At 38.2% G+C, this 26,376-nt stretch overlaps 1 protein-coding gene across 1 annotated transcript in view; it reads left to right on the plus strand.

Annotated features, from left to right (window-relative positions):
- Nucleotides 1-26,002, plus strand: part of FH (fumarate hydratase) — a 42,050-nt gene extending 16,048 nt beyond the window's left edge. Inside the window, exons 3-10 of the mRNA XM_082614666.1 lie at nt 4,471-4,581; nt 6,329-6,505; nt 9,394-9,576; nt 11,768-11,933; nt 13,072-13,275; nt 14,856-14,983; nt 23,138-23,291; nt 25,815-26,002. Of these exons, the coding sequence (XP_082470792.1) occupies nt 4,471-4,581; nt 6,329-6,505; nt 9,394-9,576; nt 11,768-11,933; nt 13,072-13,275; nt 14,856-14,983; nt 23,138-23,291; nt 25,815-25,957 (1,266 nt within the window). The 3' untranslated portion in view covers nt 25,958-26,002. The remainder of the gene's footprint in view (nt 1-4,470; nt 4,582-6,328; nt 6,506-9,393; nt 9,577-11,767; nt 11,934-13,071; nt 13,276-14,855; nt 14,984-23,137; nt 23,292-25,814) is intronic.
- The last annotated feature ends 374 nt before the right edge of the window (nt 26,003-26,376 follow it).

A 26,376-nucleotide genomic window follows, 5' to 3' on the forward strand; every position in this document is an offset into this window, starting at 1 on the left:
CCAGGGCTCGAACCCGTGTCCCCTGCATCGGCAGGCGGACTCCCAACGACTGCGCCACCAGGGAAGCCCCTGTTGTCTTTTTGATAATAGCCATTCTAACAGGTGTAAGGTGGTATCTCGTGGTTTTGATTTGCATTTTTCTGGTGATTAGTGATGTTGAGCATCATTTCATGTATCTGTCGGCCATCTGTATATCTTCTTTGGAAAAATGTCTGTTCTCATCATCTGCCCATTTTTTAATCAGTTTGTTTTTTGCTACTGGGTAGTATGAGTTCTTTATATATTTTGAATGTTAACCCCTTATCAGATATATGATTTGCAAATATTTTCGTTTAGTAGGTTGCATTTTCTTTTCTTTTTTTTTTTTTTTAAGGCAGCAGACTCTTTATTTGATGTGGTTTTGAAATACATCAAAATCAAGTCCCTGGCTGTTCTGTATACCAAAACGAGACCAAAAAGTTGTCAGCACACCTTCAAACAAATCTGGGTGGCCAGTTTGGGCCATAAGGGAAGGAGTTACAGGGACAGCACCCCTCTCTCAGGCAGGTGCCTGGCTGTCCCTGGGGTGACCTCCTCTGTGCTGTGCAAGGTGAGAGGGCTAGAGCACCAACTCAGCAGGCCTCACCCTCCCCCATAGACACTAGGGCAGCTCCACTGGCCTTCTGGTCAGCCTTCTACAGGCTTCTACACCCACCATGATGGGGGTGGAGGAGGGGAAATAACCATCTTTACAGACATAACATTCTCTTGCAGAAAGTGCCTGAGCTCAGCGCATGGTCCAAAAACCTCACCGAAAACAAATTTTTAAAAGTACTGCTGACACCTCGTAGAATCTGGTGTACACAAAGCTCTCAGCTGGACAAGACCCTGAACGCAAATTACTGTCAGCAGAGCCTCACCTGCTGTGGTCTCCTGCAGGAAAAGCTAGCAATCTAAGAAACCAATACACAACTCTTGGTCCTAAAACTGGGGTATAAGACCTGCTCCAGTGAGGAAGGAACTGACCTTCACTCATGGATAGGCCACCTCTCATCTGGCCCAGGACCCTGGCTGGTGTGGGCAGCACCCAGGAACCTGGGCTGAATTTGGAAAGCAGAGCAGCTGTAGTGGTTAATAAGATTTGGTCAGTGGAGAGGAAGAAGAAGGGGATCCCCATCCATAGCCTGGCCTGGATGCCTAGAGACAGACGGCTGGAGGTGAGAGCAGAGGTTGTACCCTGCACAGCTGGGGCCACCTTGCTCACTGTAGCTCCACAGCAGCTAGACTTGGTTTCTGAGCATTGCTGTCCTGTGCGGCTGTGATTTCCCACACCACACTGGACTCCAACAGTCCCCTCCCTGCCAACGTTAGGACTTTAAGAGATAACTGAAGTGGGGCAGGCAATCATGTTGGCTACTGCAAGCCTTCCTGCTGGGGACAGGCAGAAACTTATGCCTCTTCCCCGTGCTTCGTTAGCCCAGCAAACCCTGTATGGGATTGGCAGCTCTTATGTTCCTCAGCAGAGTAGAGTAGTATTCCCTCAGCCAGGGATGGCAAATGGGTCTCAACACTTATACAGGCTGCTGGGGAAATCTTGAGAAATGAGAATATATACCAGGGATTTAGCAGGAAATACTCTGAAGCAGATTAGTGGTACCTACCATGGGGGAAGAGGGGAAGTGATGTGCCATTCATTTGCCATCTCTGGTCTAAGTCCTAACATAATTCAGGAGTACTCTTCATGAACTTAATTATCTGAAGGATTTAAGTTAAGGGCTGAAAGAGTAGGCTATTTGTGTAAGACAATGAATTGACTTCAAGGAAATACAGGAAGAAGGAAAAACTCAAGCATCTGATTCATCTTGGTCTGTGGCTCCCTCAGCTACACTGAAGCTGAGCCCCAGATGGAGATGGAGTTACAGTACCCCAAGCCCAGTGTAGCCCTGCTTCCTGACCCAAGACTCATTCTGCTGTTCCAGAACATTGTTCTGTACAAAGATTGGCTAATACTCTGGCAAGTTTGCAGTTAGCAGGACTTTCACAGTATAGGGTATCATGTATAAGGGGTGGGAGTGGGGGTAGAGAAGGAATAGACATAACTGTCTGCAGCCATTTTTGTGGATTTCTGGGGCTTAGTCAGTGGCTGAGTCTCATTCTTATCCATAAGCTGTCAGACAAGAGCTGGGGGCTCCCACATAAGAAGAAGTAAGATGTCAAGTAGGACATAGCTCTTATTACTTGGGCAACAGGATCAGAGCAAATCTCAAAAGATTGTACACTGCAGGTATGGGTGTAGGAAGCAGAAACAGACTCATAAAGCCAAGGGGACAGTTGGGCCCAGGGCCCAGCAACTGCTGCATGGAGATAGTGGTGATGGCATCAGCAGTGGCCTCCCAAGATTGAAACCACAGGTAAGCTTGTGGCAAAGCCATCAGAAGCCCTTTCCTTTTTCTTACTCCAAACAATCTGATTTCATCAAGCAGGAAGCCTCAGCACCAACATGGCAAAGGTACCAGGTGGGGTGCTGAAGGGGGTGGAGCACTAGAGGCCAGGAACCCAGGCACCACCCCTAAAACACCCCTTCTTTCTCAGAAGGTCCTCAAGACAAATACTGTCACGTGCAAAACAAAAACAAAGGAAACAAAACAAAACCCAAAAACCTTTAGAAAGAATCCTGTGGGTGATCTCTTGTCAATCATTTGTGCAGGCTAGAGAGGCAGCTGTGAACGATAGGGCTGCTGTGAAACGTCATTGGCATAGTCCTGGCACTGCCAGAGGGCAGAGGAAGTGGTGCCTGAGGGGCTCCCTAATAGCACATCATCCCACACAGAACATTCTGCAGGTCCCTTGTCCTAGGCAGGGAAGCAGTTTCATCGCTGTCTTTGAACGCCCAATCAGCACTGCCTGGCAACCCCTTTTCTAGGTCGAGAAGCAAAGGAGCTTCCAGGGGAGCTAGGAGAGCCAGAGCTGCCCAAGTCCTGCTAACAGGAGAAACACAGTCAAGGCCTGGGTGTGTCACCTGTCGTGAGCCCTGAAGGGCAGGGAGTGAGGGACTGAGCCTCAAATCAGGCAGCAAAACGCTCAAGTCGCTTGTCCTGCCAGCATACTGTGACAGCAGCCACAGTTGACAGCTCCACTTTAAGACTCTTCAGCTCACAGAAGAGCCACTGACTTCATGTGTACACACCCCCACCTCCAAGGCAAGCCCATTTTACACTTACAGATATAAGTGTATGAGGCCTTGCCCATATGCCATATGTACGTAAAATTGACCCACAAAATCCAAAACTGCAGAATCAGACGCCAGCCAGGTCAGAGCACGCTGGGCCTCAGTGGTGAGAGCCTTTCACAGGCCAGGCCTGGCTGGGCGGCTCACTCCCTTCCCAGCATGCCCCTGGTGCAGGCTCCCTCAGCAGTGGAGGAGGTAGGCTCCTGAAGCCCCGTTTGGCCTGATCCTTTCGTGCTCGGTGCTTCAGGGCAGCAAGGAGCTTCTGTGGCCCTTGGGGAGCTAGGTGCTTGGACCCTGGGCCCCTCAGCATCCTGTTCCTTGGAGGTATTGGCAGCCTCTGGCCTTCATGCAGGGCTGCTGTCAGTGAGGGGGCCCTGGCATCCAGCACTCAGGTCCTGCACCCTCCAGCTTCTGCATTTTCATTTTTTTGAAGTTTGCTTTGCTGTGAAGAGGCTTTCTAGTTTGATGTAGTCCCATTTGATTATTTTTGCTTTTGTTGCTTTTTCTTTTGGAGTCCTCCAGAAAATCATTGCCAAGACTGATGTCAAGGAGCTTACTGCCTATGTTTTCTTCTAGGAGTTTTATGGTTTCAGATCTTAATGTTCAAGTCTTTAATCCATTTTGAGTTCATTTTTATGTATGGTGTAAGTTAGTGGTCCAGTTTCATTCTTTTGCATGTGGCCAGTTTTCCCAGCACCATTTTGCTACCTTTATTTTATTTGCTACTTTTACTTTTTCCTAAAGAGAAGGAAAAATTATAATGTAGCACGGGATCCAGTGAGGGGAAATAATGGTGTAAGCTGGTGAAATGATTATCATTTGTTTTTAAATATATGAAATAAAAACATATACATTATAATGTCTTATAATAAATAGGACGAATGGTATATTATATATGTGTGAATGTGTGTATATGTGTGTGTGAGGCATACGTTATATCTATGAAAAGTCATTGTATTTGCTTTTGTTTGGTTCCCTAAACAAATAGATAAATGATGATTCTTGGTTTTTATATATCTATTTTTAATCTTTCTCTATATCCTAAACATTTTAGGGTCATAATGTTACTTAAGTTATTGTTTTATGTACCTGCATAAGATAGTAATCTTAAACTTTTATGCTTTTTTTTTTTGTACCTGCATTTTTTTTGTACCTGCATAAGATAGTAATCTTAAATTTTTGTACCTGTATAACATAGTAATCTTAAACTTTCGTGCTTAACTACAATTGCAAATTTGAGATATTTTTCTGATTAACTCTAGATCCCAGTTATTAAAGCATTTGGCATCTTGAAGCGAGCAGCTGCTGAAGTAAACCAGGATTATGGTCTTGATCCAAAGATTGCTAATGCAATAATGAAGGCAGCAGATGAGGTAAGAGGTGATAAGTGTGTTTACTTAATGGCATCAGACCCATATTAACTGCTAGATAATGATAAGTGCTGGCATGAGGAAAGGGGCACTGTGAATTCTTGAGTTAATGAGTTTCAACATAGGGTGGTAGCATTATTATTTGGTGAGGATATTAATATGGTGCTTAAAATATTGTGGCAAATTTTCTGGATGATTTTATACCTTTTATTTTTAATTTACTTTTCCTTTTAATGTATATAGTTTAAAGAAAACTTTTTGAAGAGATACTCTTTGAACTTACATATTTGATTTCTTGTTTTATGTATAGATGATTCCTTTTAAAGCTAGTTGGTTATTTGATAATATGTGTGGAGAATGTAATTTCACTAATAACATAATTAATTGCTTATGCAATTAAAGATAAGCAGTCAGAGATAACAGTTTAAAAGCTCTGAGGGCTTCCCTGGTGGCGCAGTGGTTGAGAGTCCGCCTGCCGATGCAGGGGACACGGGTTCGTGCCCCGGTCCGGGAAGATCCCACATGCCGCGGAGCGGCTGGGCCCGTGAGCCATGGCCGTTGAGCCTGCGCGTCCGGAGCCTGTGCTCCGCAACGGGAGAGTCCACAACAGTGAGAGGCCCATGTAACGCAAAAAATAAAAATAAAAAAAATAAAAATAAAAAAAAATAAAAGCTCTGAATATAATGTTGTTCATTGCAGTACTATTTATTATAACAGCTGCTTATGTAAGTTATATTGTGAAGCCATAGAAATTTAGTTTTTTAAAGAATGTCATAGAACAAAGCCTACCATATAAGAATTGGGGAGGAAAGATTGCAAAATGCATGTATTTTATGATCCTAATTTTGTTTTGAAAAAATGAACAGAAAAACATGTTTTTCTACATCTACATATATACTCCCATTGCTGGAAGTAGAGACGAAGAGATGCCAAAATGCTAATCATCTTTATTTCTGAAGGTAGAACTATGATGACTATTATACTTTTCTTAGTTCTCAGAATTTTTTACACTGATCACCTGTTATTTTTATACAACTAGGAAAAAAGTTTTACTTTAAAGTGAATCAGTTGTTCAAGGTAATAGATTTCTAAAGTGCATGCTGATTTTTTTTAAGCTAAAATCATTCCAGAAGGTGAAGTTAAGCACCCACTCTCTTAGAAAGCTTATAATCCCAAAACTAACAAATTAACTAAAAGTACAAAAATATGACAAAAATAAGGACAAATCTGGACCATTTTTATGTCTCTGCTTGGAGGTTGCTACTCATAGGACATGTGTGGGATACAGTAGCTATTAGTGAACTCACACTGTTAAGTCACTCGTTCATTATCATGCTGACCCTGGCTGTAACATTGGATATTCCTGCTGAGTACCAACAGTAAATTTATCTAGAGGCTTAACACATTTGCCAGCCTTAATGGGTGGGTGGGTCTGTCTGTATATTATTAGAGGGCAGTTGAGAAATAGGAGAAAGATATCTTTGATTCAGTTTTCATTTGGAATCAGTGAAATTGTTATACCATTCACAATAGATAATCTTTCACCTTTTAAAGTAACAGTGGTTAGACTGCAGGAGCTTCAATTTGCTGGACAACCACGAACTATTTGGCACCATCAATAGCATATGAAAAAAGTGAATACCTTTAAAATAATACTATAAATAGTACCAACTTAATCATATTTGATTTAAATAGATAAATGAATATTTCTTATTTTTAAAAATTCATTTTGTAACATTTTGCTCTGCAGGTAGCTGAAGGTAAATTAAATGATCATTTTCCTCTCGTGGTATGGCAGACTGGATCAGGAACCCAGACAAATATGAATGTAAATGAAGTCATTAGCAATAGAGCAATTGAAATGCTAGGAGGTGAACTTGGCAGCAAGAAACCCGTGCATCCCAACGATCATGTTAATAAAAGCCAGGTCGGTATACGATCTCTTCTTTTCTTTGTTATAAATTGAAAAGAATCCTGAGATTTTCCTTGTAAAACAGGCATTAACTTTTTTTTTTTAATGAGTTTCTTTTTTCTTTTTAAATTTATTTATTTATTTATTTTTGGCTGCATTGGGTCTTCGTTACTGTGCTTGGGCTTCTCATTGCAGTGGCTTCTCTTGTTGCAGAGCACGGCTCTAGGGCATGAAGGCTTCAGTAGTTGTGGCTTGCGGGCTCTAGAGCGCAGTCTCAGTAGTTGTGGCGCACGGGCTTAGTTGCTCTGCGGCATGTGGGATCTTCCCAGACCAGGACTCGAACCTGTGTCCCCTGCATTGGCTGGAGGATTCTTAACCGCTGCACCACCAGGGAAGCCCCAGGCATTAACTTTTGACAGGGAATGTTCATTCTGCTTATATTCTTTAATGGAAAGGACTTCTTTTATGTTCTCCTTATTTCTTTTAGGAATCTTGAGTCTATGTCTTAAATTTTCATAAAAAGCACCTTTAGGGAAAAAAATCACTTTTAGGACACCTGAATTTAGTATATATGTGTATTTTCGCTGTTTGATTTATATTTTAAAAACTCTTTCTTTTGAAATATAAAATTATTTATAAGAATTGCAAAAATATTTCAGAGTTCCTGTATACCCTTCACCCACCTACCCTTAATATTAAATATTTTACATAACCCTGGTACATTTATCACACTAAGAAATTAACATTGGTACAATACTCTTAATTAAACAGGCTTTATTAGGATTTCCCTAGTTTTCTATTCATCTTCTTTTTCTCTTAACCAGGATCCAGTCCACGCTCCACATTGTATTTAGTCATCATATCCCCTTAGTCTCCTCTAATCTGTGAGAGCTTGTCTTTTGTCTTTGTGACTTTTGAAAGCAGTGGCCAGGTATTTTATAGAATGTCCCTCAATATGGGTTTGTCTGTTGTTTTCTCATGATTAGACTGAGACTGGATTTTTGGAAAGACTGTTATAGAAATGAAGGGCTCTTCTTGCATCGTATCAGGGGTACATGATAGCAACATGACTTGGTACTGGTGATGTTAACTTGAATCACTTGGTTAAGATGGTGTCTCCCTGGTTTCTCCATCTTCTATTCTCTATTTGGTAGAAGTAAGCCACTGTGTCCAGCCTATACTCCAGCTACTACACTTAAGCTCCACTTCCTAAAGGGATGAGTATCAAGAAATTTTGGGACATGTGTTAAGATCACCACAGAATTAATAGAGAACTTTGAGGCTATGCTTTCTCCTTAAACTTTTGTCTATTAATTTTAACATTCATCAGTGGATCTTGCCAATAACAACTACATTAGTGTTTCAGTAGTGATTTTCTGTTTCCCTCATTCTTTCCACATTTATTAATTGAAATTTTTCTGTAAGGAATACTGTCTTCTCTCTCCCCTGACATTTATTTATTTAATCATTTATGTATATCAGTATGAATTCATTAATATTTTTTTCTTAAGGTTATAATCCAATATTTTTGATATTTATATTGCTACTCATATTGTTGCCACAGAGCCATAGCTTGTTGGCTCCTGTGTCCTTAGGACATGCCACCATCCTTTTTTTTTTTAAGGCACTGATTAATTTTTTGCACTATAAGATGCTCCAGGCTTCTCATCTTGTATTTTTCCTGCCCCAGCCCTCATAAGCGCTCATTTTTCCAAAGAGCTCTTGGAGGATCTTATCACTTATTGGGAAGTGATATTTAGAAACCATGATCTGGGTTCTGAGTATAATTTAATATATTTTTAAGTAGTGAGGAAGTTTTTTCACATAAATCCATTGTATGAAGGATTTTGCAAAACCAAGGCTTGCCTTTAAATATGAGTTGACATATCTTTTACATATACTGAAGTCTGAAATCTACTTTAGAATAATCTAGTGTGTATGGTCAGATGGAGGAGTGAGATGGAGTTATAGATGAAACAAGATTGGCTATATGCTAATTGTTTGAATTCAGGTGGTAGATACATGAGTGTTCATTATACCATTCATCCTACTTTTGTAAGTAGTTTGATAATGTCCATAATACAAAGTTTAACAAATGAGTAATGAATATATTTTTTAAAATAGCATCGTAGGGCTTCCCTGGTGGTGCAGTGGTTGAGCGTCCACCTGCCAATGCAGGGGACAAGGGTTCGTGCCCCAGTCTGGGAAGATCCCACATGCCGCGGAGCGGCTGGGCCCGTGAGCCATGGCTGCTGAGCCTGCGCGTCTGGAGCCTGTGCTCCGCAACGGGAGAGACCACAACAGTGAGAGGCCTGCGTACCACAAAAAAAAAAAAAGAAAAAAAAATAGCATCGTAATTTAAAAGTATGGGTTTACAGTTGAGAAAAGAGCATGGAGTTTAGACTACCTGGTCAGGTCCCAGTTCTGCCAACCGTAAATATTTTGGCAAGTCACATAATTTCTTTGAAAGTTCAGCTTTTATATTTTTTAAGTGGTGACCTACCTCACAGAATTTTCCTCAAGTTTAGTAAAGGAAGAAGTGTTTTTGAAAGACTGTATGTGCTATTTAACTGTAAGATATTTTATTATTGCTATCCTTACATACATTTGCTAGTTGTACTTCTCTGTGTCTTGCTGTCATTTCTTAGCAGGCAGCTATAGTAACATATAATACATTCATTGTAGGTGGTATATGTAATACAGTCCTTAATACCTTCCACAAAGGAAATCAGCTTGCTTCTTATTTGATCCTAAGTGACTTGCCACAGGTAAATGTAATTGAGTACTAAATATGCCAAGTTTTGTGTAGTCATTTAGTGAGATTTTTAATTGAGGCATTCAAGTTTGGTTTATTTTTGCCTCTGATTTAACATTTTACATTTCTTTTGAAAATTTTCCAACAGAGCTCAAATGATACTTTTCCCACAGCAATGCATATTGCTGCTGCAATAGAAGTTCATGAAGTACTGCTACCAGGACTACAGAAGCTACATGATGCCCTTGATGCAAAATCCAAAGAATTTGCCCAGATCATCAAAATTGGGCGTACTCATACACAGGATGCTGTTCCACTTACTCTTGGGCAGGTATATTGCGTGCGATTAGATTTGGTTCAATTGCGGGCTTGGTACAAATGGCCAGCATATTACCCTCTAAATCACACTGGTTTAAAAGGCCAAATTTATAACAATTCAGTTCAGTGACAGATGATTCTGCATTAACCAGTCAGTAGTTTTTATTGGTATCCACTCAGAAGAGCAGAGCATACTGGCTATGAGCCAGACTCCACATCAGTCTACTTGAGTTCAAATCTTAGCTTTGCTATGTGCCAACTATTGGACCTTAGGAAAATTATTTAGCCTTTCTGTGCATCAGTTTTCTGAGCTGTAGAATGAGGAAGATATCTCTTTCATAGGATAGTTATGAGTTTCAAATAAGCTGATTCATGTAGAGTGCTTAGAACCGTCCCTGACACATTATAAGCACATGTTGGTGTTAGCTGTCATTATCATCTTCATCAGTATCATTATCGTAATTTCTTCCTTTGTCTCTCTTACTCAAAATTAGTAAGTTCTTTAAAATTTAATTTTAAAATGATTAAATGGGGCATATCTTACTCTTTACAATTGTTTTGGCCACATGTAAAAGAGGTATTTCTCTCTTTTCCAAAAATCCAGAAAGTATTTTTATGTTTCTTTATTGATACTTTAAAGAATGCCTAATAGTATACATTGCAAAGGAAAAACAAGGAACAGTTTTTGTCTCAGTAAGTTCACTCCAGTTTGGGAGGTAGGACATATGCAAATTCTATATCAAGTATCAAAGGATAGGTATCCAATAACAGTATTTTTGTAGAAATTCAGATGAGGGAGAGAGTTTGGCTGCTGGTTATTTGGAAAGATTTCATTTGTAGTTTTGTTCAGATGACAGCAAACACTGAAAAAAAAACTTGATCATTTACCTTAACTTTATCATGGAAGGAATGAGGAAAACTGGAAGTGATTAATTGACATACAGATGATATGACTAAATTGAGCTTGCTAAATTAAGTTGTTTCTTAGGCTGTATCTTATTTCTCTTTACATCATTGACTCTTAGTACCATGCATAATTTCTAAGGAGTTACAGTATATGTTTTTGAAACTTTTGAGTATCCCTCTGGATACTCCTTTTTTGTGTGTGTTACATGTAGGAAAACCATTATACGCTGAAGTCTGGTTGGGCCATTTACTCAACCTCCTATGTGAAATCATCATTCTTCGTATTATGACAGAAAGTTTTATTTTTCTCTTTGATTTTATCTCATCAGAAGCATTTATACTTGCTTTTATTGTTATTGTCTTTTGAGGTTTTTGACAAAGTGCAGTTTTTTTCCTCAATAAAAATATATTCCTGAAGTGAATCCAGCTGGTGTATATGTAAGTGGTGTTAGATCAGATGGATCAGGTCTACCTGAAAGGAGTTGTATCTTCTAAAACATTTTCTTTAGAGCAGTGTGAAATCCTAGTACTAATCAAAAGTATTCATGATTTTTCAGTGTTTTTAGGCAGGGAAAAAAAAGATTTAGGGTAACCCTATATCCCGGCTTGCTCAGTTGAGTTCCAGCTTATACCTTCTGTCTCTGCATAATTCTTGATAATGCCCTTGCTATGTTCTAAACATGATGAATTCTGTGGTTACTTTACTTAAAGGATGTTATACTTTGGGAACCAGTGTGGCATTAATAGCAGAATTAAAATGCATCTTGAAGTTATAGTCTTAACTCTAACCTGTTACCTTCTTGTGCTGTTCAGTGAGTCACATAGCTTCTTAAGTCCCTGTAAAACATCTTCAAATTCCATGTCAGGCTTTTTAACTGAAATTGTATGGAGGATATTTCTATGTTTGCATTTTTCATGAGGGGATTCAGTTTTTTGCTTTCTCAGAGTTGTTTGAAATACACCAAAAAATAAATAATTTACAAATAAACCAGTAATTTAATCTAGTAAAGTTTTTTTTTTAATTTCCTGTGTTGTTTTTCTTTGCTTTCTATGGAAAGACTAGTTTATAAATAGGCCACATGTTATCAGTGGCATTGTCTACCTGATAGGTTTATAAATTCTCTTTCTCTCCTATACTTTGTTTATCATATGAATTAAATAATACAGTTACCACTTGAGTAGCTTCTAATTTTGTACCTGAAATGTGTTTTTTAAAAACTTGAATTTAATGTAGTTAGAGTAACTTGTATGCCATTAGAAAATTATATATTCTCACCTTAATTTCTTTTGCTTTTCAGGAATTTAGTGGTTATGTTCAACAAGTGAAATATGCAACAACAAGAATAAAAGGTGCCATGCCAAGAATCTACGAGCTCGCAGCTGGGGGCACTGCTGTCGGTACTGGTTTAAATACTAGAATTGGCTTTGCAGAAAAGGTTGCCGCAAAAGTGGCTGCACTCACAGGTAGGTGATAACACGGTTTATTACTCATTTCCATTATACTAGTCTGTATTTTTCTGGGTGTTTCTGCTTTGAATTCTTACAAATTTAAAGTTAGAAATAATATTTTCCCATCAAACATGTACTTTGTATCTATTTTAGAAGTTGTAATGTTAACCTTTTGCTTTTTTAAAGTTTTCCATCTGTAAGTTCATATAGCATGTAATTATTAAAATCTGTCAGTGCTAATTTGCTTACTATCTGGTAGTATTCAATTATTTTCCATTTAAAGCTGTTTTGAATACTCATTTTCAAAGCAGGAGGAATCAACTGATGGTTGAGAAATTCATTTGAATGACAAATATGTTAGAGATTGACAGGCTTAATTTCTTTTTTTCCTATGGCATGATGTGACATTTCTTTGAATTAATGACCTTTTTGAATTCTCTTTCCTTTAGTAGAGTACTCTGCTCTTGATAATGATAACTGTTATTAGAGCTATTATCTCCAGAAAACTCTTATTAAGATGCAGATATTACCAGAGAGTTAGGGTACAGATAATTATACAATGCTCATTATTGCTTACTAGCAGAGATTTTTTTTAATCAAATTTTAATCAAGAAGAACTGTATTATGGTGTTTAGAATATGTAGATTTTTAAAATTTTGAACATGGGAGAGATTGAGAATGTCTAACTCATTCTGGCTCCCTAATCTCTCAGAGGACCTTGTGGGTCCTGGCTAGAGAAGAGAATAGAACACCTAAAATGGGGGAAAAATTGTACTAGGAAAGGAGTGTGGAATAAAGCAGAATGAATATTACCTACTTTTCCTCTTTACTCTAGCGTAGTCAGGCATCATACACAGGTGTTTGCAGTAGGATAATGTTTTTTATTTCAATATTTTATATTTCTTTCAACATTTATTGTACTTGTTCTTTTTATCTTTTAAGTGTGCTAGTATCATCAGATTTTCTACCCCTTTAGGACTTCTTGAAGAAATGTAGACAAAGCTTGAGTCTTAAGCATTTTTTTCTGAAGTAAAATTTTTATTCTGTTCTTTTTTTGGTTTTCATATACTGGCATTTTCTGTTTAACTTGCTCATATTAGAAAAATGTATAATTTTACCTGTTAACTCATACAGGTTATTATTTTTTCTTCAGGCTTGCCTTTTGTCACAGCTCCAAATAAATTTGAAGCTTTGGCTGCTCATGATGCTTTGGTTGAACTCAGTGGAGCCATGAACACTGCTGCTTGCAGTCTGATGAAGATTGCAAATGATATTCGTTTTCTGGGTTCTGGTCCTCGCTCAGGTCTGGGAGAACTGATTTTGCCTGAAAATGAACCAGGAAGCAGTATCATGCCAGGTAATCACATAGCTGGTAAATGTTAGAACTGGAACTTGACTAGAACCCAGGCATTCTCATCTACAAAGCATATCTGCTTTTGTTTAACGTGATCTCAAAGTGGATAGGGACATGTGTGGTGCACTTGTTTCACAATGTCTTTGTGGGCTACTTTTGATCAGGACTTCTGGGGACATCCCCCAACAATATAGGAGAAAAGAATTTTAGTTAGCAGCATGTATTTTGATTTCCACCTTAGAAAATATGTAATAGTTCTATCTTTCACAATCCAAAGCAAGTAGAACTCTAGAACAGGCTGTTAAAGTGATCTGCATGGGATGAATAAAGATGAATTATATCAAATGCCTCTTATTTCATTTTTTGCTTTAGGTTTTGGCCAGTTAGGTAAGGGAGGCTCCACAGATATGGTTGGGGCCTTGCTTTATTATTATGTCTTACTTTATTTAATGAAGTTAGATTTCCTTCTTTTCTTGATGTCTGGATTCCAGTAAGTCATTTGGTGGACTCACTTGATACTCATGGAATCCAGTGGAGAAGTGTGGGCAGTACTGTTAGATGAATGTAGCTGGGTGAACAGTGACATTTAAGGAGTGCCTAATGAGTTGACTTCAGACTGGAGGGATATCTTGGCAGCAAGCTGAAGGGCTGTGCCCTTTCACCACTTTACTGGTGACTGAGGGTGAAGGTAGAGAATATGTGTTGATCATATTAGCAGATAAAGTTGAAATAGCAGTACATCAAATGACAGAGTCTAGATTCATAAAGGACTCTGTAGTTGGATTAAAACTGACAAGAGTGAAAAAGAAAGACCTGACTATAGATTCTTTTAGATCTAGGCATGTGTAGAATGAGAAAAGATCTGATTTTAAAGTATGTCATGTTGAAAAATGACATGAGTTCAGTTGATTGCAAATTCAAGGTGATTACCTAAAAAAGAGAAATGCAGAGTCACAGATAAGGAACTAATCTTCCCACTGCGCTGCTTTTTACTTGTCAGAGGAATCAGGGATGTTTGGTTCAAATTTGAGCTTGTCAGAGGAGTGTTACAGGGTGGTAGGGTTCTGGAAACTCAAATAGGAAAATTCCAGCTTAACATCAGTTTCCTCTGGGAAGCCTCCCAGATGTTGGTGAGGTGCTTCTTTTATAAGTATTCCCATAGTAGTTTGCATTTCTCTGTATTGACCCCTTATCTATTATAACTGCCAGTTCTCTCTCCCTCGCCTCTGAGTTCTATGAGGGCAGGGGCTGCATCCTTCTTCCTCACTGTTGTATATTCAGTGCCTGGCTCCATAAGTATTTCTAGAGTGCATGTAAGCCATGAAGGTGAAAAGAGCTATATTTACTGTGTAGTTGTAGGTACTCTATTTATTAGCCATTGCATGATTCAGAGTTTCTGGCTACATGGTTTGTTTCATTAAACAGCACTGATGGTTGGGACATTGCTTTATTATATGTCTTTATTTAATGAAGTTAGTTTTCCTTCTTCTCTTGGTTATTTGATATAAAACCTAATCTTAAATTCATATTTGAAGCCACAAGTGTGTTTGATGTGATATCTCTCTTTGGTGGTTTTCTTGAAGGCAAGGTGAACCCCACCCAGTGTGAGGCAGTGACCATGGTTGCAGCCCAGGTCATGGGCAATCATGTCGCCATTACCATTGGAGGCAGCAATGGACATTTTGAGTTGAATGTTTTCAAGCCATTGATGGTAAGCTTTAAATTTGATTTTTAATGTCTTTAACCAAAAGCTAGTTTTCTTGGTTTCTGTCTTTCATTAAGGTTTCTTACAGTTCTTTACGTACTTGGATAATATACCTAGCAGTTGGAAGTTAAACATATGTTAATGTTAGAGGACTAATCCTGTATATTTAATTAGGTAACTTTTAGCTTAAGTAATTGGTGGTTTGCTTTTTATAATAGGAAGAAAAATTCTGGAAGTAGGGTATAGGTTTCTTTCTTTTCCCTCGCCACTGGGGATGCCAATTGCTAGAAATAAGTTCCAGTCTCCTCAGTTAAAAAAAAAAAAAGAAAGAAACTCTCCTTCCAGCCTGTCTCCTTCTCATGCTGCTGCTTTCTTCCTCTCTCTGAATTCAGCCTTTTTAAAGAAATACCCACTCTCACTCTCATTTGCACTGCAGTCTGGCTTCCACCCCTGCACTTATGTTTGAATTGTTCTTGTAACACTTGTGACCTCTTGAGTCCAACAGACATGCCACGGCTCTTAACTAACATCTGACCTTGACTTGTTGCTCTTTGAAACACTCTTTGTCCTTGGTTTCTTCAGCACTTTCTCTCCAGTTCTCTTCCCTTTCTCAAGACTTTCTTCCATTGGTTTTACTCTTCCACATACCTTGAAAACATTGTGTCCACTCAATCTATTCTTTTTCCTTCATCTTTATGAAGACAGAACAAAATGGCATCATCTTTTATCCAGTTTCCCCAACTTCAGATAATGGAGCTATTATCATTTACAATCCTTTATTTGTGTGAAGTGTTATATGTAAGTATATATTAGAGGCTTATTTCCAGTTTGTGTCTGGTGTAAAGTCTGATTTTAATTTAATAAGAATATGCAAATAACAAATATTAAGTGTATTGTTTCAGTGTATTCATCAAATATTTATTGAGTACTAGTCTGTGTCAGGCACTGTACTCGTTGCTAGTGATAGAACAATGAACAAGACAGATTTTTTTTTTTGCCCTTATGGAATGTACATTGTGGTTGAAAATAGAAAGAAGACAGAGCAAAGCACAACTCAGACCAATAAGCTTTTTTTTTTTTAATTAATTAATTTATTTATTTTTGGCTGCATTGGGTCTTCGTTGCTGTGCATGGGCTTTCGCTAATTGTGGCGAGCGGGGGCTGCTCTTCATTGTGGAGTGCAGGCTCTAGGTGTGCGGGCTTCAGTAATTGTGGCACGTGGGCTTAGTAGTTGTGGCTTGCAGGCTCAGTAGTTGTGGTGCACGGGCTTAATTGCTCCACGGCATGTGGGATCTTCCCGGGCCAGGGCTTGAACCCATGTTCCCTGCATTGGCAGGCGGATTCTTAACCACTACGCCACCAGGGAAGCCCCAGACCGATAAGCTTTTGCTTTCAGGTCAAATTCCAAACAGTTAATACCAGCTGCCTGGCAAATATATGTGCATAACAATAAGTGTCTTGCCAATTTTTTTTTAAACAAGGGTCTGTTTTGTTTTTAATAGAAAATAAGTCAAGATAATCAACATTTGCCATATAATAAAGTGATTAGTATCAAATTAAACCTTGAAGTTCTGTGTCTTCTACTAGAGTCCATTGTTGGGAGTCTGGTTTTCAGACCCTGGGATTTTAGACCAGAGAGATTAGGATGTGGATATATATTTTAATATATATTGGAAATGTTACCAAAAAGAAAAAAACTGCTAAAACAAACTAATTGACTTTATACTGTTTTAAAATACTGTGTGAAAGGTTATTTTCAAGGGATTATGGAATATTTGTTTTGTTAAGCATAAAAAACGTGATGATCATTAAGAACTGAGAAGCCCTGATTTCACTGATTGCCTCAAGCTCACGCTGAACTTTTTTTTTTAATTTAATTTTATTTATTTTTTTCTACAGCAGGTTCTTGTTAGTCATCCATTTTATACACATCAGTGTATACATGTCAATCCCAATCTCCCAATTCATCACACCACCACCAGCCCCTGCTGCTTTGCCCCCTTGATGTCCATACGTTTGGTCTCTACATCTGTGTCTCTATTTCTGCTCTGCAAACCGGTTCATCTGTACCATTTTTCTAGATTCCTCATATATGTGTTAATACATGATATTTGTTTTTCCCTTTCTGACTTACTTCACTCTGTAAGACATCTCTAGATTCATCCACATCTCTACAAATGACCCAATTTCGGTCCTTTTTATGGCTGAGTAATATTCCATTGTATATATATACCACCTCTTCTTTATCCATTTGTCTGTCGATGGGCATTTAGGTTGCTTCCATGACCTGGCTATTGTAAATAGTGCTGCAATAAATATTGTGGTGCATGTGTCTTTTTGAATTATGGTTTTCTCAGGGTATATGCCCAGTAGTGGGATTACTGGGTCATATGGTAATTCTATTTTTAGTTTTTTAAGGACCCTCCATACTGTTCTCCATAGTGGCTGTATCAATTTACATTCCCACCAACAGTGCAAGAGGGTTCCCTTTTCTCCACACCCTCTACAGCATTTGCTGTTTGTAGATTTTCTGATGATGGCCATTCTGACTGGTGTGAGGTGATACCTCATTGTAGTTTGACTTGCATTTCTCTAATAATTAGTGATGTTGAGCAGCTTTTCATGTGCTTCTTGGCCATCTGTATGTATTCTTTGGAGAAATGTCTATTTAGGTCTTCTGCCCATTTTTTGATTGGGTTGTTTTTTTAATATTGAGCTGCATGAGTTGTTTATATATTTTGGAGATTAATCCTTTGTCTGTTGATTTGTTTGCAAATATTTTTTCCCATTCTGAGGGTTGTCTTTTCGTCTTGTTTATGGTTTCCTTTGCTGTGCAAAAGCTTTGAAGTTTCATCAGGTCCCATTTGTTTATTTTTGTTTTTATTTCCATTACTCTAGGAGGTGGATCAAAAAAGATCTTGCTGTGATTTATGTCAAAGAGTGTTCTTCCTATGTTTTCCTCTAAGAGTTTTATAGTGTCCGGTCTTACATTTAGGTCTCTAATCCATTTTGAGTTTATTTTTGTGTATGGTGTTAGGGAGTGTTCTAATTTCATTCTTTTACATGTAGCTGTCCAGTTTTCCCAGCACCACTTATTGAAGAGACTGTCTTTTCTCCATTGTATATCCTTGCCTCCTTTTTCATAGATTAGTTGACCATAGGTGCGTGGGTTTATCTCTGTGCTTTCTATCCTGTTCCATTGATCTATATTTCTGTTTTTGTGCCACTACCATATTGTCTTGATTACTGTAGCTTTGTAGTATAGCCTGAAATCAGGGAGTCTGATTCCTCCAGCTCCTTTTTATTCCCTCAAGACTGCTTTGGCTATTCGGGGTCTTTTGTGTCTCCATACAAATTTTAAGATTTTTTGTTCTAGTTCTGTAAAAAATGCCATTGGTAATTTCATAGGGATTGCATTGAATCTGTAGATTGCTTTGGGTAGTATACTCATTTTCACAATATTGATTCTTCCAATCCAAGAACATGGTATATCTCTCCATCTGTTGGTATCATCTTTAATTTCTTTCAACAGTGTCTTACAGTTTTCTGCATACAGGTCTTTTGTGTCCCTAGGTCGGTTTATTCCTACGTATTTTACTCTTTTTGTTGCAGTGGTAAATGGGAGTGTTTCCTTCATTTCTGTTTCAGATTTTTCATCATTAGTGTATAGGAATGCAAGAGATTTCCGTGCATTAATTTTGTATCCTGCAACTTTACCAAATTCATTGATTAGCTCTAGTAGTTTTCTGGTGGCATCTTTAGGATTCTCTATGTGTAGTATCATGTGAACTTCAAACAGTGACAGTTTTACTTCTTCTTTTCCAATTTGTATTACTTTTATTTCTTTTTCTTCTCTGATTGCTGTGGCTAGGACTTCCAAAACTATGTTGAATAATAGTGGCGAGAGTGGACATCCTTGTCTTGCTCCTGATCTTAGAGGAAATGCTTTCAGTTTTTCACCATTGAGAATGATGTTTGCTGTGGGTTTGTTGTATATGGCCTTTATTATGTTAAGGTAGGTTCCCTCTATGCCCACATTCTGTAGAGTTTTTATCATAAATAGGTGTTGAATTTTGTCAAAAGCTTTTTCTGCATCTATTGAGATGATCATATGGTTTTTCTCCTTCAATTTGTTAATATGGTGTATCACATTGATTAGCATATATTGAAGAATCCTTGCATCCCTGGGATAAATCCCACTTGATCATGGTGTATGATCCTTTTAATGTGTTGTTGGATTCTGTTTGCTTGTATTTTGTTGAGGATTTTTGCATCTATATTCATCAGTGATATTGGTCTGTAATTTTCTTATTTTGTAGTATCTTTGTCTGGTTCTGGTATCAGGGTGATGGTGGCCTCGTAGAATGAGTTTGGGAGTTTTCCTTCCTCTACAATTTTTTGGAAGAGTTTGAGAAGGATGGGTGTTAGCTCTTCTCTGAATGTTTGATAGAATTCACCTGTGAAGCCATGTGGTCCTGGACTTTTGTTTGTTGGAAGATTTTTAATCACAGTTTCAATTTCATTACTTGTGATTGGTCTGTTCATATTTTCTATTTCTTCCTGGTTCAGTCTTGGAAGGTTATACCTTTCTAACGGTTTGTCCATTTCTTCCAGGTTGTCCATTATATTGGCATATAGTTGTTTGTAGTAATCTCTTATAATCCTTTGTAATTCTGCAGTATCAGTTGTGATTTCTCCTTTTTCATTTCTGATTTTATTGATTTGAGTCCTCTCCCTCTTGATGAGTCTTGCTAATGGTTTATCTATTTCGTTTATCTTCTCAAAGAAGCAGCTTTTAGTTTTATTGATCCTTGCTATTATTTTCTTTGTTTCTATTTCATTTATTTCTGATCTGATCTTTCTGATTTCTTTCTTCTGCTAATTTTGGGTTTGATTGTTCTTTCTCTAGTTCCTTTAAGTGTAACGTTAGATTGTTTGAGATTTTTCTTGTTTCTTGAGGTAGGCTTGTATAGCTATAAACTTCCCTCTTAGAACTGCTTTTGCTGCATCCCATACATTTTGGATCGTCATGTTTTCATTGTCATTTGTCTCTAGGTATTTTTTTATTTCCTCTTTCATTTCTTCAGTGATCTCTTGGTTATTTAGTAACGTATTGTTTAGCCTCCATGTGTTTGTGCTTTTTATGTTTTTTTCCCTGTAATTGATTTCTAATCTCATAGCATTGGGGCCAGAAAAGATGCTTGATATGATTTCAATTTTCTTAACTTTACTGAGGCTGGATTTGTGACCCAAGATGTGATCTATCCTGGAGAATGTTCTGTGCACACTTGAGAAGAAATTGTAATCTGCTGTTTTTGGATGGAATGTCCTATAAATTTGAATTAAATCTATCTGGTCTATTGTGTCATTTAAAGGTTCTGTTTCCTTTTTAATTTTCTGTTTGGATGATCTGTCCGTTGGTGTAAGTGAGGTAGGTGTTAAAGTCCTCCACTATTATTGTGTTACTGTTGATTTCCTCTTTTATAGCTGTTAGCATTTGCCTTATGTATTGAGGTGCTCCTACGTTGGGTGCATACATATTTATAATTGTTATATTTTCTTGGATTGATCCCTTTATTATTATGTAGGGTCCTTCCTTGTCTCTTGTAACATTCTTTATTTTAAAGTCTATTTTATCTGATATGAGTATTGCTACTCCAGCTTTCTTTTGATTTCCATTTGTATGGAATATCTTTTTCCATCCCCTCACTTTCAGTCTGAATGTGTCCCTAGGTCTGAAGTGGGTTTCTTGTAGACAGCATATATATGGGTCTTGTTTTTGTATCCATTCAGCAAGCCTGTGTCTTTTGGTTGGAGCATTTAATCCATTCATGTTTAAGGTAATTATCGATATGTATGTTCCTATGACCATTTTCTTAATTGTTTTGGGTTTGTTTTGTAGGTCCTTTTCTCCTCTTATGTTTCCCACTTAGAGAAGTTCCTTTAGCATTTGTTGTAGAGCTGGTTTGGTGGTGCTGAATTCTCTTAGCTTTTGCTTATCTGTAAAGCTTTTGATTTCTCTATTGAATCTGAATGAGATCCTTGCTGGGTAGAGTAATTTTGGTTGTAGGTTTTTCCCTTTCATCACTTTAAGTATATCATGAAACTCCCTTCTGGCTTGTAGAGTTTTTGCTGAGAAATCAGCTGTTAACTTTATGGGAGTTCCCTTTTATGTTACTTGTCATTTTTCCCTTGTTGCTCTCAATAATTTTTCTTGGTCTTTAATTTTTGCCAGTTTGATTACTGTGGGTCTCAGCGTGTTTCTCCTTGGGTTTATCCCGTATGGGACTCTCTGCACTTCCTGGACTTGGGTGGCTATTTCCTTTCCCATGTTAGGGAAGCTTTCGACTATAATCTCTTCAAATATTTTCTCTGGTCCTTTCTCTCTTCTCCTTCTGGGACTTCTATAATGCGAATATTGTTGCGTTTAATGTTTTCCCAGTGGTCTCTTAGTCTGTCTTCATTTCTTTTCATTCTTTTTTCTTTATTCTGTTCTGCAGTAATGACTTCCACCATTCTGTCTTCCAGGTCACTTATCCATTCTTCTCCCTCAGTTATTCTGCTATTGATTCCTTCTAGTATACTTTTCATTTCAGTTATTGTGTTGTTCAGCTCTGTTTGTTTGTTCTTTAACTTTTCTAGATCCTTGTTAAACATTTCTTTCATCTTCTTGATCTTTGCCTCCATTCTTTTTCCAAGTTCCTGGATCATCTTCACTATCATTATTCTGAATTCTTTTTCTGGAAAGTTGCGTATCTCCACTTCATTTAGTTGTTTTTCTGGGGTTTTATCTTGTTCCTTCATCTGGTACATAGCCCTCTGCCTTTTCATCTTGTCTATCTTTCTGTGAATGTGGTATTTGTTCCACAGGCTGCAGGATTGTAGTTCTTCTTGCTTATGCTGTTTGCCCTCTGTTGGATGAGGGTAACTAAGAGGCTTGTGCACGTTTCCTGATGAGAGGGACTGGTGGTGGATAGATCTGGCTGTTGCTTTGGTGGGGAGAGCTCAGTAAAACTTTATTCCACTTGCCTGCTGATGGGTGGGGCTGGGTTCCCTCCTTGTTGGTTGTTTGGCCTGAGGTGACCCAACACTTGAGCCTACCCAGGCTCTTTGTTGAGGCTAATTAATGTTAGACTTTGGGAGGGCTCACTCCAAGGAGTACTTCCCAGACTTTCTGCTGCCAGTGTCTTTGTCCTCACGGTGACGCACAGCCACCCCCCCGCCTCTGAAGGGGTCCCTCCAGCACTAGCAGGTAGGTCTGGTTCAGTCTCCTATGGGGTCACTGCTCCTTCCCCTGGGTCCCGATGAGCACACTACTTTGTGTGTGCTCTCCAAGAGTAGAGTCTCTGTTTCCGCCAGTCCTGTCGAAGTCCTGCAATCAAATCCCACTAGCCTTCAAAGTCTGATTCTCTAGGAATTCCTTCTCCTGTTGCTAGACCCCAAGATTGGGAAGCCTGATATGGGGCTCAGAACCTTCACTTCAGTGGGTGGACTTCTGTGGTATAAGTGTTCTCTGGTTTGCGAGTCACCCACTCAGCAGTTATGGGATTTGATTTTATTGTGATTGCACCCCTCCTCCTGTCTCACTGTGGCTTCTCCTTTGTCTTTGGATGTGGGGTATCTTTTTTGGTGAGTTCCAGTGTCTTCCTGTCGATGACTATTCAGCAGTTAGTTGTGATTCTGGTGCTCTTGCAAGAGGGAGTGAGAGCACGTCCTTCTACTCCACCATCTTGAACCAATCTCCTCACGCTGAACTTTCTAACCTCTGCATCTTTGTTACTCTTCTTTCTGCATAGAAGATTATTTTTCCATCTCCGGCTATTTAAGTGCTTTCCATCAAATAAAACTTTATCAACTCCTACAACTGGAATTTATTTCTCTCTCTATGCTCTTTAACATTTCATACCTGTATTTTATAACACCACAGACTATCTTGTGTTTTATTTATTTGTATTTATGCCTTTTTACCTCTTAAAAGGGCACTTCGGTTCCCTCAGATGTTTATAATTTCTTTCATATTTGTTTTCTTGGGTATGATGCCTTACAGGTTGTAGGAGTGCTATATGTTAATTATATTACATACTCATTTATGAATTGCAAATAATGTGTTATTGGACAAAGAAATAAGTTAGGCTTAATAAGTTTGTCTCTCTCTCCTAGATTAAAAATGTATTACACTCAGCCAGACTGTTGGGGGATGCATCAGTTTCCTTCACAGAACACTGTGTGGTGGGAATCCAGGCCAACACAGAAAGGATCAACAAGCTAATGAATGAGTCTCTAATGTTGGTGACAGCTCTTAATCCTCATATAGGTATGTGTTTAAAGAATAATAGTGTCATTTTGAATACAGTTAAAAGCTGAAAAATTTTTAAGAGACTACTGGATCAATGTTTGTGAACAACAGATGTCTTTTGGACAATCTCTTAAGACATTTCAAATTGTGTTGAAAGATGCTATATATATTTATAACCTTTATGGTATCATATTTCTTTCAAAATCTTGATTGATTATGCTTCATTTTATTTGAAATGTGCTAAGTTCAGAAGTAGAACTTTAAACTTATTTTAATCTTAATGGAATTCAGATACTGTGGGACACTAAATTCAGATACTAAGTGTCCTCTCAGTTTTTAATGTCACTAGGTGGCACTGGCTGATTAACAACACTGAATGAATTCATTTTTCTACCTTCTCTAGATGCTATACTATACTTTGTTTTTGTTGTTTTATTCAACTCAGAAATGGATTAAATTAAAAGAGAAAGGGTTACGTATGCATTGCTTATAGGGAAAGGGGGGAAATACAAATATTTTGTCTAAAACCATGGCTTTTGTGTTGCAAGCCTTTTCCAGATTTATAAATATTTCATTATGTAGATTCAAAAATGTTAGCTTGGATTATAGATTGACTAGTGATCCCCATTAAATACACTGTTTTAAGTCATGGATTTTGAGGCGTTCATTGCATTGTTATAATGTGTTAAAAGCCTTTTCCCACCTTCTCCTTACTGCTGAGCTGAGGTTATTAACATATTCTTTGATTTTCTACATTAGAACAAGTTATGATGCAGTCATTTGGTGTGATATGATTACTGTTTTAAGACAGTCTTACTTCAATAATCCTGAACTTTCAAGGCTGATTTTATATTCTTGGCTTCATGTCAAGCTGTAATTTCAGTCTTATAAAGTTAGATCTCATATAACTGCTTCAGGTAGCTTGAGCCCAATATGCTCTCTGCTCTTTGAAATAGTATTAAGATTGACAGTAATACTGGGTTCTTTTGAAATAATTGTACATCAGCATTCAACTGGAGAGATATACAGAGGAACCCAAAGGCTCATGTGAGAAATGTTTCATCACATATATACTTCAGAATTTGTTACAAAAACATTTAGAGATACTCCTAAAGCAGAATGATTGATGTCTTTCTTAGAGTCAATTTAATGTGAGGTAAAGGCCGTACAAGGATAAGTGGGCAAACCACACCTTACTGGTTGACAGAGCATGAGCCTTACAGCTCCACATCATGGGTTCTGTTTGTGCTCACGTGTAACAGGCTGATTGGTAATCATGTTTTGTGGGGCTTGAAGAAGAGAACTGAAAGGGTTAGCATAACGCATAGACTTTAATGTCATTATTAACATAAAAGTACAGAATATCTAATATTAACCCCAAAGGTTTGACATGAGAATTCTTTCTCTCAAAGTTAGTCTGACCAGTAAATGCCCTTTTCAACATGCTTAACATTCACAAATTAATTTCATTATTAACTATGTCCATAATATGTTTATAGGTAGATTAATTGCATACTACACATAACATCTTGTAGGTGGTTGATAATTGCACATGACACATAACATGTTGCTTGGTCAATAATCATATTGCCTCAGCAGGCTTCTTTCTTCTCTCTGGTCATAGTCCTCTAATCCTGGGTTGTTTTTGTTTTTTTGTTTTTTTCTCTTTCACTGGTTTCATTTTTGTTTTTTCCCTTCTTTCTGGTTTTTGCCTTCTTTTTTTGTTGTTGTTACATTAAATCGAGATAACTTGCAGAATTACCCTGCCCCTATCTTTATTAATTTTAAAAGCAAGTAACTTTGAAGTAAACAGTAGACCTGTGATCTCTTGCACAAGTATATATTTATACTAACACTTCCCAACTTGTACCCTTGTAATGTCTGGAAAGAGGCCAGGGCATGGAGTGCTGAACCAGAGAGAGATGTTAGAAGCAGCCCTGAAGGCTCATGTCTCAGAGCCCTGCCAGCTCTTCCCTCATTGTGAGAGGACTCTCCTCTCTTTTCCCTCTTAGAGCCCTTTACCATAGTTCCTGGTTGTGCAGTCCTGTATTTTCTGTAGTGCTGCAGCATTGAGCTTGTTAATGCTTTGTTAGAAAGATAATTTTTCTGGTTAAGCATGCTATTGAAACAGCACATTTTTACTAGTCAGATGTATACTTTTATCTCTTGGTGCCATGTATGTGTGTGTGTGTGTGGTTGTGTGTGCATGTTTGTGTATGTGTATACATATATATCAAGAGAGAGAGATGCGTCTATGTGTATATATTTTCCCCCTTATGAAAATATCTGGGTTAGTGGGCAGTTTTAATTTAGGGACAAATCTTGTAGAAAGGGAAGTATGTATTACTTCAGAAAAGTAAAGGTTTTAGTCCATATAAGAAATGACAACTATCAAGGTAATCCACTGCTAAATATTTTTAAGATTAAAAAATGTTTACTTAAGAAATCAGTAGCATTAAGTAAATAATAACGATTACCTTTTGCTTTAGAAAACCAAGTTTCACTATTAACTCCTACATCGCCTTTTAATTTTTTCTTTAGGATATGACAAAGCAGCCAAGATTGCTAAGACCGCACACAAAAATGGATCGACCTTAAAGGCAACTGCTATTGAACTTGGCTATCTCACAGCAGAGCAGTTTGATGAGTGGGTAAAACCTAAGGACATGCTGGGTCCAAAGTGATTTAAATAAATTCATAATAAAAATGATTGTCATATAAAATAAAAAGTGAAACAGACTCCTTATATTTCTTAAACAAAAATGGATAAATGTGAAAGGAAACTGCTATTGAACTTGACTGTCTCTAGCAGAACAGTTTGGTCAGTGTATAAAACGCCAGGACAGGGCCTCCCTGGTGGCGCAGTGGTTGAGAGTCCGCCTGCCGATGCAGGGGATACGGGTTCGTGCCCCTGTCTGGGAGGATCCCATATGCCGCGGAGCGGCTGGGCCCGTGAGCCATGGCCGCTGGGCCTGCGCATCCGGAGCCTGTGCTCCGCAACGGGGGAGGCCACAGCAGTGAGAGGCCCGCATACCGCAAAAAGAAAAAAATAAAAAATAAAAAATAAAACGCCAGGACATGCTAGGTCCAAAATGAATTTTAA

The sequence above is a fragment of the Mesoplodon mirus genome, assembly GCF_964341445.2.
Source record: "Mesoplodon mirus genome assembly, chromosome: 3".
Classification (NCBI taxonomy): Eukaryota; Metazoa; Chordata; class Mammalia; order Artiodactyla; family Ziphiidae; genus Mesoplodon; species Mesoplodon mirus.